Here is a 20,024-nt window from a genome sequence, read left to right on the forward strand (position 1 = left end):
ACATCCTGCCACCCCAATTTGTGCCAAGGTTATCATCATGAGTATATGTGGCATCATTCAGCTTGGTGACCATCCCCACCTCTGTCAGCTCTGTCTTCTTGTCCCTTGGGTCCTGGACCCTCACACAGGCTGTTGGACTGGGGATAGGAAGGGGCAGGACTCCCGATTTCCATAAATGCCCAGCCAGTCCCCAGGAGATGCTGGGAACACGACCGCAAGTGGGTGCAGGCACTCTGGCCTTCTCTTGGGCACCCACTGCTGGGATCCGCAGACTCCTCTCTGGTCTTCAAAGGCTCTCTGGCTTCCATGGGGCAGAAAGAAACATCTTAAGAACAAGCTGCTGGAGTTCCCGTCGTGGCGCAGTGGTTAACGAATCCGACTAGGAACCATGAGGTTGCGGGTTCGATCCCTGGCCTTGATCAGTGGGTTAAGGATCTGGCGTTGCCGTGAGCTGTGGGGTAGGTTGCAGATGCAGCTCGGATCCTGTGTTGCTGTGGCTCTGGCGTAGGCCGGTGGCTACAGCTCTGATTCGACCCCTAGCCTGGGAACCTCCATATGGCGTGGGAGTGGCCCAAGAAATGGCAAAAAGACAAAAAAAATAAAAATAAAAAAGGAACAAGTTGCTTCCCGTAAGCTGTCTTGACAGTAGCAAGGAGCAGTTTGAAAGAGAAAATGAGGAAAGGGGCTCCTGTTCCTTTACCTGCTGCATATGCCTTGACTTTCTGCTGCTCCAGGACCTGGGCCCCACTCACCTCACACGGCCACGGTTCTGGGCCGGACCCGGCCTCTTCAAGGTGACAAGCTTCCTTGAGGCCGCTGGGCACCCTTATTCTTGGGCCACCCCTCCTTCACACTCCCAAGACCTCTGGCCAGGTGAGCCATACTCAGGTGTGACCCTATTGCTTGGGGAATTAAATCCTTCCTGCAACTGCCTGAGGAGGTCCCCACCCCCAGGGACACACAATCCTGGTGGCATCAGTCCTGGAATCGGAAGCTTCAGGTGGGAGAGCCCTCGAGTGAAGGTCATGGCTCCCCAGCCTGCAGGGCCCCTCAGGCCATCGCTGCTGTGTGTCCAGCAGTTCTCAAGCTGAGCTGGTGAGGAGGGAGGCCCAAGCAAGGTCAGGAAAGCAGGGACCAGTCAGAGCATATGGCTGCACCTGGCTCAGGTGAGCTCCTGGCCCAGCCTTTGGGCTGGTGCCAGCTCCAGGGCAGGTGTGTGGGCTGCCCGGGGAAGCTGTGGCTGGCCCAGTTCTAGAGCCCTTCCACCACCTGGGGTGGGAGGCGTCTTACCCCCACCCCTGCAACCACCTGCCCCTTCACCAACCAGCCCCGACACCCTAAGTGGGGGCTGAGGCTGGGCCTGTCCCCTTATTTCCTGAGCCTCCGTGGACTTCAGTCGGCCACACAAATATCCAGTTCTGACCTGGTACCAGGCTGGTCCCTCCTGGTGGAAAACCCAGCCACCGCCAAGAACTTTCTCAGTCTGTCTAGTGCTCTTGGTCCCTGGTAGTCAGCAGGGTCCGTGGACCGGCCAGGGGGCTACCAGGGCCGCCAGAGGCTAGGGCCACGGGGCGGTGCCGGCGGTGAGGGTGCAGGCGCAGGTGGCGGGGAGGGTGCGGGCGGGCCACTGGGGTCCCCAGCGCCTCCGCTGTCGGGGGTGGCGCAGGCCGCCCTCCGGCGCAGGTGCTCCAACAGGCGGGCGCTCAGGGCAGGCTCCAGGACACGGCAAGCAGGTAGCACGCGGGCCAGGCGTGCCAGACAAGCTCGGTAGCCTTCGCGGTAGCTGTCGGAGGACTCTGCGGGCAGAGAGCGGGTGTGAGGCGCCAGGCCTAGTGCGGGGCACGGGGCGCACGGCCGGGCGGGGGCGGGGGCGGGGCGGGGTGACTCACTGGGCGCTGCCGTCGGGCAGGAGGACGCAGGCAGCTCCTGCAGGAAGCGCACGGTCATTTCCAGGATGTCCGCCTTCTCCAGCTTCGAGTAGTGAGAGCTCTGCACCCCGCCAACAATCAAGACAGACAGACCTCCGGCAGGCTGCCATGAGCACCCCGCCCTTGCCAGGAGCTGGGTGCCTCCCGCATAGTGGCCCGCGTTGGGTCGGTCTGCCCCTCCCAGCCTGGGCTCGGCCTTGGGTGCTGCTTGGAGTCCCCTCGTAGGTCCCGGCAAGAACACCTCTGCCCGCCCAGCCTCCTGGCCCTGCGCCCCAGGGCACCCCCACCCTCGGCCCCAGCGCGCCCCGGCACTCACCTCCCTGCCCAGGAGCGGCAGGATGAGCCCCTTGAGCTGGCTCAGGCTCGCGTTGATGCGCGCGCGGCGGCGCTTCTCCAGCAGGGGCTTCAGGTTCTGCAGGCGGGCGCGAAGCCTGCGGTTACGCGGATCGCAATCCAGGCCCCCGGCCCGACCGCTCAGCCACCAGTCGCCAGTCCCGGCTTCCTACCTTTCGCAGCTCCGCCGGGTCCCCTGCCCTTCGAGGCAGCCCCATGCTTGGCAGGAAAGCAGTGCGGCTGCAGGGCCCGCGCTTGAGAGCCCTGTGCCTGCCCTGACACGGAGCGGAGACCGAGGCTCGCAGGGAGGTCCCGTACGCGGCCGGATCGGCAGCCAGTGGAGTGCGCGCCACGCCCGCAGCCCGGCTTTAAGGAGGCGGCGGCGCCCGCCCCTCCCCGGCCCGCCCCGCGGAGTCAGGCCGCCTGTGGGTCCCACCTACCGCCTTTGTTCCTGCGCGGGGTAGGGAGGGAGGGGGAACGGTGGAGCCCCCGGGATCCCCTTCCAGGCCTCGCGTCCCATCTGCGACGGGGTCGCGGGCCCGGAGCATCCTCCTGCCTGACCACCTTCAAGGGTGTGTATGGGCCTCATTGAAGCCATCGCTGCCCCGGGCCTGCGGGCGGGAGGGGAGCGAGTGGGGCCAGGCCTGGCCTCCTCAGGCAGCCGTCGGTCCATATCCAGCGCCGTCTTTCCTTCCTCCTCCGAGATCTGCACCTCCTCTGAGCCCTGCGCTAGGCCTGGGCAGGGGACTCTGCAGCAGCAGGACCCCTAAAGCCAGGGCTTCAGGGAGCTACCTCTTGGGTTTCTGCTGGGGGAGGAAGTCTCCCCACTAATTGTTCTGTGAGGCTGGAAGGGGAAACGCAGGCCAGGAAAGAAGTCTCCAGTAGCTTCTGCTCTAACAGCTGGAAACTAGCCGGGCAGGACTGAGGCCCCGGGTCGCTGCCTAGACTCCTCCGGCCTTCAGCGAGTTGGGGGATCACCTGCTTCCCCGGCCTTCGGTTTTAAATGGGGAAACTGAGGCCCAGAGAAGATGAGACGACCCAGGAGCCCTCGGATCTCATTTTCATTTCACAGGCTCCAGCTCCAAGTTCCCACCCTCGGGGCAGTCGGGGGTCACGTGATGGGTGGGGCGGTCCTGGGTGCCGGCTTCTGGCTGCCTGCCTCGGCCCCAGCGGCCCTCCGGGCCCGCCTCCGCGCCGCTTGGCCGTTGCTGCAGCAAACTGGCTGGGCGTCCCCCGCCCATCTGCTCGGGGCTGCCCTCCCTAAACCGGCTACCCGGGCTGGCAACGGCCAGCCCAGCGGACCGCACGGTGGACTGTCGGGCCGACCCTCCAGAGGATGGAGGGCTGGACCCACCTCGCCGAAGCTGGAGGAGGAACTACAGAGCGAGCCGAGCGGTGCTGTCCCGGGTGCTGCACTGGGCTCCGCCCCGTGCCGCCCAAACCCCACCTCCACGCCCCACCACCACGCTCGCCTTAACTCCCCTGGGACCGCACTCCCCGAACCAGGCTTGAGAAAACCAGCGTGCCCAGCAGGAAGGGGCCAGGAGCAGCCCAGCGAGGGGGAGTCCTCACCACCCATAGACCACAGGTGGCTCTTACTGTCTGGCCACCATTTATGCAGCACCTACTGTATGCCAAGCGCCTTTTAGCCTTCACCTCTGTTCATTCAACACACATGACAGAGCAGGGCCTTAGCCACTGTTGCCTTGAATCATTGAGCTCAGGGTACCTATGGCCGGCCTCCTCCAACGTAAGTAATTACTCTTTAGGGGCTTAAATAAATAAATAATAAATAAATAAATAAAATGTGCTTGGATGGATCACTCACTGATGCCCCCACGTGTTCTCCCTATGCCACCCCTGGCCGTATACACTGGCTCACTCAGCTCTATGCTGACAACCCATCTGCACCAACCTCTGGATCCTTACTGAGAGACCCCTGTATTAGCTCCTGGGGAAGAATACCCCCTAGAACACCCCTCCATGCCTGTGGACCACCATCTGAAGAGTGGAAGGCAGGGGAGTAAACTCCCTTTTCAGTTTTAGTTACCCCAGATTCTGTGGGTTTTGACCATACCCGAGGCATATGGAAGTTCCCTAGCCAAGGATGGAACCCATGCCACAGCAGCAACCCAAGTCATAGCAGTGATGACACCAGATCCTTAACCTACCGCACCGCAAGAGAACTCCAACCCCAGATTTTAAAAATCTCTCCTCCATTTTCCCATCGCTGTTCCCGTCAACTGAAGGATTCTGGAGGTTTGGCTGATTACCTGGAGAAAGGAGTTATTTGTAACCAGGGGGACTCAGGTGCAACAACTGAATGGACAGGGTGCGGGGGTGCAGGCTTTAAGGAAACTGGGATCACTCAGAGTAAATCAGGGACACACTCACCCTGGATTCCTGCCCTTGGGTGGGGGGAGAGGTCTGAACAGGTGCTTTCCACATACCTGGGGTGAGCAGATGGCCCGATCCCAGGAGAGGATGAGAGGAAGAATCTTGGTGGAGGAGGGAGCTTGTCCCTAAGCTGCCATCTGGAGGGTGGGTGACATTGAGGGTGCTCTGGGCAGAGGGAGCTTCAGGAGCAGAGCGAAGGGCATACTAGCATCAGTCTCTGTGAGGGTCAGCCCCTGAGCTTTGCCCCTTTCGATTTGTGTCATCTCAGGCAAGATTTATTACAAAACAGAAACAAGCAGAGTTCCCTTCCAACCCCACTAGTATCCATGAAGACGCGGGTTCGATCCCTGGCCTCAATCACTGGGTTAAGGATCTGGCATTGCCGTGAGCTGTGGTGTAGGTTGCAAACGCAGCTCAGATTGGACGTCGCTGAGGCTGTGGTGTAGACCAGCAGCTACAGCTCTGATTTGACCCCTAGCCTGGGAACTTCTATATGTCTCGGGTGCAGCCCTAAAGAGACAAAACAAACGAGCAAACAAGCAAGCAAACAGAAACAAGCAACAAACAAAACCCCTACCTGCTTGTGCCTCCGTTTCCCCAGCTGCAAAATAGTGATAGTGTGGGAGCTCTCATAGCATCCTCGTGGGATTAAATAGGCAGCTAAGCTTGGCATAGTGCCTGGTAAGCTGTAGGGCTTCCAAAAATGTGTTCTTGCTGGCGTGCACCCTCTAGAGTTGCTGAGGGGAACCCAGTGGACCCAGTGCAGCCCAGAAAGGGTTTGGACCTCAGCCTGAGTTTGACTGGCATCCTGAAAGGAGCCTGAGGAGATGATTGGCAAGGATGGGTGGTCCCCTGACATTTATGGAGAGGTCCCTGTCAGCAGTGGGAGGGGCTCAGGGACACTCTTCTGCCTTGCCCAATGCCCTGACTTTGATCTGGCCTCCAAATGCCGAAACCATATGATAGATGAGGGAGGCTGTCCAGGTCCAGGGGAGCCACCTTGGGAGTGGAGAACATGCACTTCAGGGATTTTTTTTTTCATGGTGGAGGCACAGGGGAGGGGCCCTCAAAACAAGCCATTTTAGCTCTTTCTCCTCAAAGCACCCCCACCCCCGCCACTCACAGGCCTCAGGGAGACTCCTCCCTCTCTTGGTCCAAAAACCACTGGGCGAGGGTCCCAGACCCCAGCATCCTCAAGTCCCATGTGGGAGTGAGGCAGGTGGGGGTCGGTGGAAGTGGTTGGAAACCTACCTGGTCACTCAGCTCCAGAGATCCCAGTTTACAAAGGTGCCATGGAGCACAGGCGGCCATTGCATGTGGCGCCACCTGGTGGCATCCTCAGGGAATTGTATTCAGCCACAGCCCCCGAATTCCACCCTAAGACTCCCACTGTTCCTGGAAACAGCTTCACTCCACAGCATTTCCAGCACCATCCTGTGCCGGGGGGCTGGGGGGGGGGGGAGAAAGCACAGGATGTTTCGAGGTTGCCGGATGTGCAACTGTGCTAGCAGTGTTTCCTCCTGTCCAGCCCGCTGTGCCTCCCTCCAGCTCCCACGAAGGGCTTCCGGCCAAGCAGGCAGGGTGGTTTGGTGCACGTGTGCTCTCCCGGCCCGCCCGCTCTCCCAAGGCCTTCCTGTAACTTGGGGAGGGGTCCTGACTCTGCTCTCTGGGTGGCTGCCCTGGTGCATCTCCCCATGGCCCCCCAGCCCTTGCATGCCTGATTTCCATCTCTCACCCTGGAGCTCAGGATGACGCCTCCCACCCCAGAGCCCAGGGTCTCTAGATCTGGAAACCAGGACGCAGCAGGCATTTCCTCCTCTCCCCTTTCGCCCCTCTGTCCCTCCTTTGGGGAGGCTCTGAGGGCAGTTCTTGGGGTCTGGGGGAACCAGGAGGGCCGAGGGCCCAGCACCCGTCCCACGTGCCGGGCCATGGACCCAGAGCACCTCGGGGACTCGTTAGTCCTGTTTCTGGCGCCCCCGTTGCCCTGGAAGTCTCCCCTGTCTGGAATGCGTCTTCGTCGAAGCCTCTGAATAAAGCCCAGCCCACCGCACCTCCTCAGGTGGCCCTGCTGCCCACGCAGCCCCTACGACTCTCTATCTTCCCGCTTTCCTCTTCTGATCTCACTCTGATCCCTCCCTGGAATTGTGGTCATTGTTGCTGGCTCGTGTCCCCAGCGCCTGGAGCTGGCCCTGGGTTGATGAATGAATTCGTCGGGAGGCTCTGCCCGACAGCGCCCGGAGGGCTCTTGAATTCGAACCCAGTCTGGCCACCCTCCGTGGTCTCCTTGTGGACGGGAGGGAAGTTAGGAGAGAAGTCCCTGGGCGCACGGCCTCTGCCGGCCCGCGGCGCGGCGGAGGCGGGAGAGGGACTCGGGCGCCGCGGGGCGGGGCGGGGGGCGGGCCCGAGGCTTAAGCGGGTCGCCGCTGGGGGCCCGGGGCCCAGAGCGCGGCGGAGGCGGAGCGGAGCGGAGCGGGCGAGGCAGCGCGGGGCAGAGGCCGGGCCGGCAGCCGCTCCGCCTCCCGACCGGCAGACACCCGACGGCCGCGCCGCGGGCTCTCCCGGGGCCCGAGGGCAGGGGCATGGCGCCCCGGGGAACGCGCTGAGCGCGGGTCGCGGCGCCGCGGGCGGCACCATGGCCCTGGAGCAGGCGCTGCAGGCGGCGCGGCAGGGCGACCTGGACGTGCTGCGGTCCCTGCACGCCGCCCGCCTGCTGGAGCCCTCGCTGCGCGACCCCCTGGACGCGCTGCCGGTGCACCACGCGGCCCGCGCCGGCAAACTGCACTGCCTGCGTTTCCTGGTGGAGGAGGCGGCCCTGCCGGCCGCGGCCCGCGCGCGCAACGGCGCCACGCCGGCCCACGACGCCGCCGCCACCGGCCACCTCGCCTGCCTGCAGTGGCTGCTCTCGCAGGGCGGCTGCGGAGTGCAGGTGAGTCCGGCCGCTTCCTGGGCGCCCGGGAGGCCCCCTCCGCCCCAGCAGGGAGTTCTGGCCAGGGGCCCGCGGGGCTCAGGGATGAGTGGGCCGGGAACCTCCTGCTGAGCCTCCCTCGGACTCCCACCAGAGGACCTGGGGCAGGGTGGGCTCCCCGGGTTGAGAACCGGGCAGCTGCTCTGACAAGCCTGGCCACCGCCTAGAAGAGCACCTGGGTGATAGGAAACCAGAATAGAATGGGGCTCAGCTAGGATAGTATTTAAGCTGGGGCTGGGGGAACACACGGAGCCAGGCAGCCCTGGAGAGTGGGAGGGGTACCAGGGCCTTGGGCAGCAGAATCCGAAGCCCCCCTGTCCTCCAGGATCAGGTCTGGAAAGGGGAGGGGCACAAACCCTTGGGTCATCCCAGGCTCAGTTGCATGTTTCTTCATGGCCAGCAGTGGGGGTGGAGTTGGGGCTTGGGAAGGAGGGTGCCTCCCTGGACCTGAGCTGACTCAGGACCTCAGCAGCTTCCCGCCTCCCAGCTCCTTCAGCCCAGCCTCGGTCTTTCTGCCCTGAGACCCCACCTGGTCTCACTCAGTGCCCCCCTCCCTGCGGCTGGGATCAGCCAGCCTGCCTCTCCTGAGCTGGAGAAGGAGGCAGCTCAGGCCCTGATAGGTAGCTCTCCTGCTCAATCCTGCTGCAAACAGAGCGTCCAGCAGGTCCTTGGCCCTGGGGATTCAGGTGTGCTCCTCTCTTGCCGCTGCCAGTCCATCAGGGCAACAGACAGCAAAACCTCGGGCTGGAAAGTAAACCAGGTACCATCAGGCACTGTTTGCCCCCAGGAACTGCCTGGACAAGGTGGCTAGGGAGGGCATCCGTGAGGAATGACCTTCGAAGAGAGTCTTGGCTGATGGGAAAGAAGTGACCAGGGGACAGTCAGAGAGTTCCACACATGTGGAGCAAGAAGGACAAAGCCTTGAGGGGGACACAGTCTTGTCCCGTGGCAGGGACGGCAGGGGAGCGAGCATCTTTGGAGCCAGGGAGGGAGGGAGAAGCCAGCAGGGCCAGGTCCTCGAGGGTCCTGTAGGCTGGTCAGGAATCTGCGCGATGCTCTGGTTGCAGGGGAAAAGCCAGTGAAGGGAGGAACCAGAGCTGATTTTCCACCGAGCAAGACCACCGTTAACTGGATATGGATGGAGAGGAGGCAGGGGCCGGGTGGCTGTACCAGAAGGGTGGCCAGGTCCATCCCCCACCTTTGGTCTCAGGCAAAGCCCCCCATCCCACCCTTCCTGGGAGACGGCCCTTATCTCCTGGCAAGCTCTGTTATCAGGAGTTCCTGGCACGTGGTCCATGCCCACTCTTCTGGGAGGCAGCATGCCTCCCAGATCCCAGTGTCGAGCCTTGGCTGGAAGCCCTCCCAGCCCCTGTAGAGGAGGAGAAGGAGCAGGTGGCCCTGTGCCCAGCTTATCAGGTCTCCCGCCCTCTAGCCTTGGGGCCTGGGTGCTGGGGGCGGAAGTGTGTGTGTCGGGGAGGATGACCTGGATCTGGGGCCCTGCTCAGCCCAGAGAGATAAGCAGCTTTAAGGTGTGGGCTACAGCACGTGAGGCTCCAGGGGGACCCACGTAGCTGTTGGAGCCCTGGGGACAGGCCATAGGCCTGTGGTCCTTTCCTTACTGACACCCTCGCCCAGAAGGCCAGAGCCATCAGGACCCCCTGGAGCCTCAGACCCAGTCCCCGAGGCCAGAGGGAATCGAGGGCCTTTCTCAGGAGCTGGTCCAGTCTGGGTCACCTCTAGCCAGCCTTGTCCCCTGCGCTCAAGAGGACAGACTGAACCAATCCTCTTCCCTGAGCGTGGTACACACAGAGGCCTCTCAGCGGCGTCCTCGGCTTCCTATGGGCTGTTTGCTCTCCCTCCCCCGCCTCCCTGCCTCGGGTCTGGCCCATCTGTTTGCCCCTCACCCCAGAGCCCCACCATGGCTTCCCTGTCGAGCCCCCAGGCCCATTCCCTCTGTTCCCTCTTTCTGCATTCTTTGTTTTGAGGGGGGCACCCGTGGCATGCAGAATTTCTCAGGCCAAGTGTCGGACCCGGGCCATAGCAGTGACAATGCCAGATCCTCCACCCCCTGCGCCACCAGGGAACTCTACCTTTTACACTTCTCGGAGGAGCCTCGGAAGTTCTGCTGCTGAGATTCATCTTCCTTAAGCTGGAGATGCCTGGCCCACACCTGTTCCCACGGGGCCAAGGGGCTTCCTAGTAAACCTGCTGCCTCTCACTGCTGCCCTGCCCCCCTGCCCAGCTCCCTGCCCACCTCTCCGGCATCCCATGCCCTCAGTGCTGGGAGCTCATTCTGTTCTAGGACCAGTGCCCATGCTCCCAAACTCCCCACCTCTGAGTCCAGACCTCTGGGCTCTCGGTGACTGTCCTCTGGCCTGCAGGTCACATAAGCAGCATCCATGCCAGACCCTTTCTAGAGGAGACACACACACCTGGGTGCCTGGATGGCCCCTTCAGCAGTTCGGGGCCCAAACCATCGGCCCGCCCCCTCTGGGCAGCCTGGGAGAGGGGTCTTTTGCCCAAGCTGCCTCTAGCCCATACCTACCTCCGCTGGCAAACTGCCTGGGGCCCTGCCCACCAGTCGCCAGAGGCTTCCTCCTCCAGGGACACAGCCTGTTCCCTGGGGGTTGGGAGCAGGGAGTCTGCACGGCTGGGGGCGTTCTCTGCACTGAGGTTGGGCTGTGGGGGTACATCAATCTGAGACCTCTTTCCCCGTGACACCTGGTGGGAGGGGAATGTTGGACTCAGGAGGTGCCCTCCACAACCCTGACTGCAGCCTGGTGTGGCCCCAAGAGCCCACCTTTCCTGGCCCAGTGACTCCCTTAGGTGTTACCTGAACACCTGGATGACAGGTGCTCCTACGGGACCATGACAAGGTAGGACGTCCTGAAATCCTGCTGTGTACAGACACTTCACAGTTGTGACCTGCAGGCCTCGAAAGCCCAGCATGGATGGCGTGGTGGTGTCCCCAGGAACTGAGGTTCAAAGAGGGCCCATGAGGTGCTCGGGGACAGAACCGCCCCCGTGGCAGGTGGGATGCAGGGACAGGGGCGGGGCCAGGCTTTAGGACGAAGGGCTCTCCTCCCACAGGACAAAGACAATTCCGGTGCCACAGTCCTGCATCTGGCTGCCCGCTTCGGCCACCCTGAAGTGGTGAACTGGCTGCTGCGTAACGGCGGTGGGGACCCCACCGCGGCCACAGACACAGGCGCCCTGCCTGTTCACTATGCTGCCGCCAAAGGAGACTTCCCCTCCCTGAGGCTGCTCCTCAGGCACCATCCTGAGTAAGGACACTCCTCGGGGGAGAGAGGGACACTTGGGGGGACAGATTTCTGGGGATGCCTGAACCTGGCCATGCTCCTCCCACATTCCAGGGGAGTTCCTGCTTCTGGGCCATCCCAGTGGCCAGGGGCCTGGCTGAGACAGCTCCTATCCAAGCTGAAATATCCCCCCTCCTGGCCGGCTGCCCGCAGTCACTCGCCCCAGGGCCCTATGAGCAGATGCTCTCCAAGTACATGCAGCTGCACTTGAGAGGCTGGGCACAGAGGCCAAGATCCCTTCCTCCGTCCGGGACACTTCCGGGCCTGCAGCAGGTGGCTCTCTAGCTCTGGCCTGTGCTCATTGGCAAGAGGACTCTAAATAGGCAGTGGGGTGGAGAGACTGGGGCATCTCCTAGACCCCTAGTCAGTCATCAAGCAGTGAAGGGAGAGGGGCCACCTGCCCAGACCGCCCCCCACCTCCGTGCCACCCCCTGGCCTGTCAGAGAGCAGCTTGTCATCTCCTGTGACCAGCTGGTCATTCCCACCTCCAGCGCCCTCAGCCAGGGGCTGGTCTGAGAAAGCAGCTGAGCAATAGGCTGGGTGCTCCCCAGGGTGGGGTGGGTGCGTGCCAAAGAGTGGGGTTCAATGCAGAGCATGGGAATGGGGGATTCCTGGGGGACGGAGGGAGCCAGGTCTTAGGTGCACCTGGAGGGCGGAAAGGGTCCTGGGGGAAAGCCACCCAGAACCTGACTGAGGGAGTGGGACACCAGTGGCCCCCAGGGACCTGACACATGGGGGCTCTGACTGGTGACCTTTGTCAGTTCGTGTGGGTACCTGGGAAATTAGGGGTGACAGAGGACCCAGCCTCAGGAGGAGAGTGGTCACAGGTAAGAGGGTCTGCTCACCGCTGGCTTCGCTCCTGAGGGCACCTGCCCAGCCATGGGCCACCAGGGAGCAGGCAGGAGGCCAGCATGTCCCTGGAGCCTCTTGGGTACAGTCGCTCTGATGCGGATGTAGAGCAGCCCAGAGCCCCAGGCTGGGCCCAGGCTGGCGGGTTGAGCTGGCTGGTTCTTGCTAAGCAAGGTGTTCGCTGGTTGGTTCGTGGGAGAGCAACAGGTACACCGGCGGGCCTGGGGTCTCCTCACAGCCCTCTCTGCCAGAGGCCACTGGCCACCACTTGGGCACGAATTCTCTGCTTTTGGACAGGCTGGGTCTGGTCACATCAAAATCGGTAGGATTTCAGAGTTCCCTCTGTGACTCAGTCGGTTATGAACTTGACTAGTGTCCATGAGGATGCAGGTTTGATCCCTGGCCTTGCTCAGTGGGTTAAGGATCCAGTGTTGCCATGCGCTGTGGTGTAGGTCGCAGATGCAGCTCAGATCCCGCGTTGCTGTGGCTGTGGCGCAGGCCGGCATCTGCAGCTCCAATTCGACCCCTAGCCTGGGAACCTCCATAAGCCGTGGGTGTGGCCCTAAAAGGAAAAAAAGATCAGTGGGATTTCGAGGAGGAGGGCCCCAGACACCTTCGATGCAGTCTCCCAGGCCTGCAGCCATCAGCAGGGGCCTGGTCCCAGACGCCCGAGGTGGACTCCCCAGGTTGGGGCTGCGGAGCTGCACCTGTGCCTCCCCCCCCCCCATTTAACACAAGGTCCTAAGAGAGATGAGACAAGCCGTGGTCATCCGCTTGCACCCGCCAGCCTCCCCCATTGTATGTAATGGGCCCTGGGAAGTCAGGCTGATGGCAACAGCAGGTTAGCTCCAGTGGTGTGAACTGAGGGGCTCTGAGCCCACCCCTAGAAGTACTGGGGTGGGGTGTGAGGCCCCAGGCTGGCTTCTGAGCCCCCCTCACCAAGAAGTCTGGGTCCTGGATGAGCCTCCGTGGGCTCGGATTCCAGCCTTCGGAAGCCGTGGGATGGGCTGGGGACACCCTTGGGGGCCCAGACCCCGGGGGACCCCGCTCCCTCCTAATCCATGCTGTGGTGCTGGCCATAATTGGGCCCTGGTGCTGACTCTGTGACCAGATGGCCCAGGCTGATGAATCTCAGAGAAGCAGACAGGGGACTGGGGCTCCGATCCCGTAGCGAGGATGTGTGACCTGGCTGATAAGGAGGTCCTTTGTGTGGTTCCCAGGCTGGGCTCAGGCAGGATAGGGGGCCTGGGAGTTGAGGGGGGCCGGCTGGCTGGGGGACTGGAGGCCAGTGCCCACTTCCTGCCTTGGAGGCAGACACTCCGGCTCCCCAAGGCGGGGCGGGGGTGGGGACCTCAGGGCTGGGAGCTGGGGAGGGGCGGAGGCTCGGGCTGCCCTAGGCTGCAGGGTGCAGTCAGGGGACCCAAGCAGCCTGGCTCTGGAGGCAGCGCCTCCGCTCTCTTGAGCCTCCCCAGCCTGCTGTGAAACGCTGTGAATTATTCACCAGGGCTCAGGTGAGGGAGGAAGAGCTCCGACCAGTGGGAAACCTGATCCTGCCAGGGAGGCAGCAGGAGCGACAAGCAGCAGAGGAGAGGAAGGCTGGCGGCCTGGGGGAGGGCCTGGTTAATGCTGGGGTGCACTTCGGGGTGTTAGAAAGGACTCGAAGCTGCAGGAACATGGAGTGCTCGTTGTGGCGCTGCAGAAACGAATCTATCTAGGAAACGTGAGGTTGAGGGTTCAATCCCTGGCCTCACTCAATGGGTTAAGGGTCCTGTGTTGCTGTGAGCTGTGGTGTAGGTCACAGACGCGGCTTGGATCCTGAGTTGCTGCTGTGGCTGTGGTGGAGGCCGGCAGCTGTAGCTCCAATTCGACCCCTAGCCTGGGAACCTCCATATGCTGCAGGTGTGGGCCTAAAAAGCAAAAAAATAAAAATAAAAACAAGAACGTGCAGGAACAGCCTGTACCCACCCGCCACTCCCCCAGTCTATCCCAGCCCACTGCGCAGTCCTTCCAGATGCAGAGGAATTGCCACAGTGACTTCAGGGGCTTCTCTCCTCGGGACCCTCCCTCTGAACCCCCTGGGGAAAAAGAGTTCTTCAGCTGGGGGGGGTGGAAATGCTGGCAGGAGCTTGGCTGTGTCATGCCTTGGGTAGGAGGGCGGCAGGCCAGGGCCACATCCCCATCTGGAGCTCAGAAGGAGCTCACCCTCGGAGCTCCTGATCACCCAGCCTGCAGGGTCCTGGGGCCCAGGAACCATCTGATGCTTATTCTACCTTGACCATGTCCTTCCCGCACCCCCTGGGCCCTGGAGTAGCCAGAGGGAATCCCTGGACTCAGCTGCGACCCTTAGGCCTGAGCATCAAGGCTGGGGAGAGTCGGGACAGGGCTCCAGGCCTTTCCTTCCCCCACAGCCCCGCACGGAGCTGGAAATCCAGTTGGCCCAAGATTATCAATGGCAGCTCCCTGCAGGGGCCTTCGTCGCTGGGGCCCCCTGCCTTGGGGCAAAGATCGGAAACTGTCCAGCAGTCAGGATAAGCTCTCCAACCAGCTCCCACCCACTGAGTGCCTACAAGGGGAGCTGATGCCAGGCAGTAGTGAGCCTTGCCCTCAGCAGTAGCTCTACAATCAACCCATTTTACAGATGGGCTCATCCAACGAATGTTTACTGAGCCTCTCCTCTGGGCCAGGCTGTCTTCCAAGGGCCAGGGTTACGTGGATGCACCGACCGGACTGATGTCTCTGCCTCGTGGTACTGCAGATACAGAAGCGGTGTCTCCAAGAGGCCGAAGGACCAGCCTCAGTCCCCCCAAGCTCCCTCTGTGGCCTTGGCCAAACTACGCCCCTCTCTGGCCCTGTCTCCCACTGCAGTGTAGGTTGCAGATGCAGCTCAGATCCCAAGATGCCATGGCTGTGGCATAGGCTGGCAACCGCAGCTCTAATTTGACCTCTAGCCCAGGAAGTTCCATGTGCTGTAGATGTGGGTCCTAAAAAGAAAAAAATGGGGGGGGGGGGGCTCCAGATGGAATCAGGAGAAGCCCCCGTGATGGGGACAGCCTTCACCTCCACCAGCAGCTCCTGGTCTGAGCCTGTCATGCCACTCTGGCCCCACCTGGCCTCTCTGCCCTGGCCCCTGCCCTCTCCCTGGCCAGCCATGCCCACGGTTGAGATCGTGAGGCTCCTCGCTCGTGGACAGGCAAGGCCACTTCCTTATGGCCCCCCAGAGGTCCTCCTGGCTCTGGTCCCCCACACGTCACCTCCCACTGCTTCCCTCATCACCTGCGCTGCTCCACCTGCCTGGCCTCTGTGCTGCACACTGCACGTGACCTCAGACGGCGCTGCATGTCTGGCAACCAGACCAGCAGAGGCCAAGTACGAGAAGGCATCGAGGGCTCCTCCCACGTTAATCCCTCTACAGCCAGCATCCGGATGTGCCCCAAGGGCCCAGCCCCAGCAGCACGAGGGCGTTATTGAGTCCTTATCTTCATGGGGCCGACTTTTGATGGAGGCTCCAGGGCGGAGAGGGATACAGGTATGAGCATGTGCCACACGCAGAGGCGTTCTTGCCAGTGTGTCAGGGTGCATTGGGCAGCCCTGGTGAAACCCAGCTTGAGAGGGCAGGGATCTGCTATTTTCACCGCTTTGCCCCAGTCTGGCACATGGCAGCCTCGTGATACGTGTCCCTCAAATGAAAGAGAAAAGCAACAGGACAGTTCCAGAGTGACAAGTGCTATGAGGTGAATCGGGGTAGTTTGTAGGAAGTTCTTTCCACAGAGGGGGTCCAGGAAGGGCTCTCTGGGGGGTTGAGCACTGAAGTGGGGGAGGGCCAGCGTGCCAAGAGCGGGCGTGGGAGAATTGCAGGTGGAACTGGAATGGGCAGAGGCCTGAAAGGGGCCACGCTTGGCTTCCTCGAGGGTCAGAAGGGCCCGGAAGCCTGGGAGAACTGCAGACAAGTGTAGTTTCTTCTGGAAATACTCCAGGCTTGGCTGCTGGAATAGATGTAAAGCAGACTGTTCTAGAATCTTCCTCAGATCAGGGCTGCATTTCTTCCCCCAGGCCAGGCCTAACTTGGGATCATTTCAGATAAGCCAGGAGGGGTGGGTGGAGGGTAAGAGAGAACCGCCAAAGGCCCGGAGAGTCTTGGTTCCGAGCGGCCTTAGCCCACAACCGGGTCTAACCCCTTCAGACCTCCTGGGGGCAGAAATTATTGGTAGTCTTCGGGGGTGGGGGGGTGGGGGCTCGAGAAATGTTCTTGGACCTGAACCCGCCTCCGTGGGCAGCGCTCCTTGTTCTTGTGGCGGCTGTAGCATTAGACTGGCACCAACCTCGGACAGAGATTTCCTACAACCCCTCACGAGCCTTCTGTGTTTCTTTTGTGTCACCCAAGGTGACCCTTCCGCATTGTCTTTTTTTGTTGTTTTTTTTCTTTTTCTTTTGTTTTTTTTGGTCTTTTTGCCTTTTCTAGGGCCGCACCTGCGGCATGTGAAGGTTCCCAGGCCAGAGGTCTAATCAGAGCTGTAGCTGCCGGCCTACACCACAGCCACAGCAACTCAGGATCCAAGCCGCGTCTGCAACCTACACCACAGCCCACGGAAACCCCGAATCCTTAACCCATTAACTGAGGCCAGGGAGCGAACCCGTGTCCTCATGGATACCAGTCAGGTCCTTAACGCACTGAGCCACAACAGGAACTCTGAAACTTGCAATGTTTCAAGCTGCTTCTTCCATCTCTCAGAAGAGGCACAGAGAAGCTGGACAGTTGTGATGAGCATCTGTAGAAACTGAGGCTCAGGAGGTTGAAGAACATGCCTGGGGCCCTGTGCAGTGGGCTGCAGAGTCGGAGTGCTGGGCAGAGGCCAGGGCAGAGGGCAGGGGCTGGGACCGGCCCATCCACCTATGGTGTCTCTTTGGCCAGAACTTGATGTGCTGGATCCAGGCAGGGTCTTCAGGCCAGAGGTCCCCCAGGACTCCGCCCCTCTCCTCTAAGCCACAACTCTCCACGGCAAATGCTGCCTGGCCTGGTCCTTGCTGGTGCGGGGCCAGCTGGACACCCCAGGGCAGCAGCGCACCCAGCCCGACGCAGGGAAGAGCGATCCAAAAAAAACAGTGATGGGAGTTCCCACTGTGGTGCAGAGGAAACGAATCTGACTAGGAATCATGAGGTTGTGGGTTCGATCCCTGGCCTTGCTCAATGGGTTAAGGATCTGGCGTTGCCATGAGCTGTGGTATAGGTCACAGAGGCGGCTCGGATACTTGTGGGTTCGATCCCTGGCCTTGCTCAATGGGTTAAGGATCTGGCGTTGCCATGAGCTGTGGTGTAGGTCACAGAGGCGGCTCGGATACTGCGTTGCTGTGGCTGTGGCGTAGGCCAGCAGCTGCACCTCTGATTGGACCCCTAGCCTGGGAACTTCCATTTGCCACCAGTGCAGCCCTAAAAAGCAAAAAAAAGAAAGTTCTGTTTGAAAAAAAAAAAGAAGAAGAAGAAGAAGAAGGCGTTCTCAGCATGGTGCAGCAGAAATGAATCCAACTAGTATCCCTGAGGATGCGGGTTCGATCTCTGGCCTTGCTCAGTGGGTTAAGGATCCGGCATTGCTGTGGCTGTGGTGTAGGCCAGCAACTGTGGCTCTGATTCAACCCCTGGCCTGGGAACTTCCATATACCACTGGTGCGGCCCTAAAAAGCACACACACACACACACACACACACACACACACACACACACACACACACACAAATACAGCGATGGCACAGGACTTGCTGAGGGCTCTCCAGGCAGGTCTCAGGGACAGTTACTAGCCTCCCTTCATCAATGGCTCTGAACATAGACGAGAGGCAAGACACAGTTTGTGAGGGGTTCCCACCCCAGGTCCTTCTCACCCCAGGTCCTGTCTCCCTAGCGATCCTAAGCCCTCGGTGCTCCCGGCTCCTCATCTATCAAAGGGGAAGGATGTTGGGATGCTGCCACCTCATCCGTAAGGTCACTGGGAGGACGAGCTGGAGAACATGGGGCTGTGCTCATCCCCAGCTGTGGCTGGGAGACTGTTCAGTGGAGGGTACCGTCTCTCTCATCAGTATCCTTGTCTCTACTGCTCTGTAAATTCATTTCTCTCTCCATCCTGATTATTTATTTTACTCCTCATACGCATCCGTATTTTTACAGTTCTCCCCAGTGAGCACCCGAGGGCCCTTTCTTGCCTCCGAGGCCGGGACCCCCTTGCCCGCCCCGGCGCATCTATCTATCTGCCCGGCGTTCTGGGTTCTTCCAGGCTGGATGCTGTGGCTCCAGATTGGGTGACTGTGTGCTTTCTCTGAAACTAGGACTTCAGCTGGGGGTGTCAGCCAGTGGCCCAGCAGGAGGCTATGGGCCGACTGCCCCCTCCTGCTCAGGGCCTGCTCTGTGCCAGCTTCTCAGACCTCCTGAGACCTTCTCAAGCTAGCTGGGCACCTGTGGGTGTGGATACCGGCCAAGCAGGGTGGACTGGGAGAACTGGGCTCCAGTTTGGGTGCCCTGAGCCGTGCACATTGCCTCAGGCCTCCCCTGAGAGAGCCTGGTGGGCCCTGGATGGTGGCCCTCCAGTCTCCAATCCCCAGGACCCCAGCACTTGCTGTGCCTTGGATACGGGGTGAATAATTCAGGCCACCGAGTGTCGGTCATGCAATATTAAATAGGCTGTTGCTGATGCACCAGCATGTGGATGTGTGTGTGGGGGTGACGCGGGCACTGGGGCGTGGAGGCTGGTGGCCCAGAGCCAGTGTGTTCCCGAGGTGAGGCCTGTGGGTGGGTGTCTGTCTGCAACACCGGCTAGTGACACCACTCCCCACCACTACTCACACAGGTGGGGTAAAAGCAGGCAGCCAGGCACGGTCCCAGGCTCGGCGCCAGCCCCAGCAAGTGGCAGCTGTGTCTGAGGAGGGGGTTTCCCCTGCCAGGAGGATGGAGGAGGATGGAACTGGGTGCCTGGAGGGGGCTGCAGGCAGCCAGGGGTCAGGAATCAGGGAAGAGGACAGGGATGGGGTTTTAGGGACGGGGAGGAATCAGCCGGGAGGGTTTGAGGAGTGCGTGAGCGGGAGGGGCTAAGACACAGGTGGGGGATAAGAGGGTGGGGGAGTGGGCAGATGGAGGAGTAGGTGGCTTAATGCCCACATGAATGGACTCTTGGCTGGCAACTAGATAAACCAGGAAGGGCATGGATGATGGGAGTGGAGCGTGTGATGGATGTCCTGAGCCTCTATGTGGGGGAGGCAAATGGGTGGGAGGATATGAAGTCGCATGAAAAATTGCACTTCCTGGGGCGCAGAGCGTTGATCCCTCCCAGAGGGTCGCAGCTCCCACTCCGCGTCCCACGCCAGCTGGGAGCTCCGGGGTCTGGGCCTAGACTATGGCTCCACCTAGTGCTCACGTCTGGTAACTGCACCTTGGTGTCCACACCCACTGCGAAATCAGAAAACTGAGGTTCAGCCTGCCCCCACGCCAGCTTCCCGATTTCCCAGCAGCACTCCACGTCATGGGGCTGGTTACCCAGGTAGGACCTGTCTGTGGGAGCTGGGGAGCAGGGATGAGAGGCAGTGACAGCTGCAAGCTGAGCCCCAGGGAGGCCTGAGGGAGTGAAGGCAGGGAACAGACCTGCTCTCCCCCTTCGCTCCCCTCATCCCTGCTGCGTGCCTGGCCCTGCATCACAGACAGATGTGTGCGCAGATACGACTTACCAGCTGTGTGACTTTTGGCAAGTCACAGCCGGAGCCTCAGTTGTCCCTCTGCAAAATGGGAATGACAATAGGACCGAAGTCCTGTCTTGGTAGATGGCACTGACCTGTAGCGCTGCCAGAGTGACAACAACCACGACCAGGATATTCAACAGAATTTTTTTTTTTTTTTTTTAGTGCTGCCCCCACGACATATGGAGGTTCCCAGGCTAGGGGTCGAATCAGAGCTACAGCTGCCAGCCTATGCCACAGCCACAGCAACACAGGATCTGAGCCACAACTGTGACCTACACCATGGCTTACAGCAACGCCAGATCCTTAACCCACTGAGCGAGGCCAGGGACCGAACCCACAACCTCATGACTCCTAGTCGGATTCATTTCTGCTGCACCACGACAGGAACTCCTCAATTGAATTTTAATTTCAATGTATACATGTAAGTGTGACTTGGTCCCCATGCTGTACAGTGGGGAAAAAAATAAATTAAAAAAATCTTAATTTCGGATAAACAACAAATAATGGTTTGGTAGAAAT

At 60.8% G+C, this 20,024-nt stretch overlaps 2 protein-coding genes across 2 annotated transcripts in view; one reads left to right on the forward strand and one right to left on the reverse strand.

The window, feature by feature from the left end:
* Positions 1-631: 631 nt before the first annotated feature.
* On the reverse strand, positions 632-2,590 carry HES2 (hes family bHLH transcription factor 2). The gene is made up of 4 exons (XM_047790458.1): positions 2,435-2,590; positions 2,245-2,340; positions 1,890-1,989; positions 632-1,796 (listed from the first exon to the last, which is right to left on the reverse strand). The coding sequence occupies exons 1-4, from the start codon at positions 2,477-2,479 to the stop codon at positions 1,540-1,542; spliced, it is 498 nt and encodes a 165-aa protein (XP_047646414.1). The 5' UTR covers positions 2,480-2,590; the 3' UTR covers positions 632-1,539.
* Positions 2,591-7,290: 4,700 nt separating this feature from the next.
* ESPN (espin) overlaps positions 7,291-20,024 on the forward strand; it is a 31,834-nt gene continuing 19,100 nt past the window's right edge. The window contains exons 1-2 of the mRNA XM_047791426.1: positions 7,291-7,584; positions 10,714-10,907. Of these exons, the coding sequence (XP_047647382.1) occupies positions 7,291-7,584; positions 10,714-10,907 (488 nt within the window). The remainder of the gene's footprint in view (positions 7,585-10,713; positions 10,908-20,024) is intronic.

Source organism: Phacochoerus africanus, chromosome 8, assembly GCF_016906955.1.
Source record: "Phacochoerus africanus isolate WHEZ1 chromosome 8, ROS_Pafr_v1, whole genome shotgun sequence".
Taxonomy (NCBI): Eukaryota; Metazoa; Chordata; class Mammalia; order Artiodactyla; family Suidae; genus Phacochoerus; species Phacochoerus africanus.

Coding starts and splice junctions, on each gene's coding strand:
- HES2 (XM_047790458.1), bottom strand. CDS start 2,479: ATGGGGCTGCCTCGAAGGGCAGGGGACCCGGCGGAGCTGCGAAAG. Junction 1,990..2,244: donor TGCCGCTCCTGGGCAGGGAG/GTGAGTGCCGGG, acceptor GGCGGGGTGCAG/AGCTCTCACTACTCGAAGCT. Junction 1,797..1,889: donor CTGCCCGACGGCAGCGCCCA/GTGAGTCACCCC, acceptor CTCTGCCCGCAG/AGTCCTCCGACAGCTACCGC.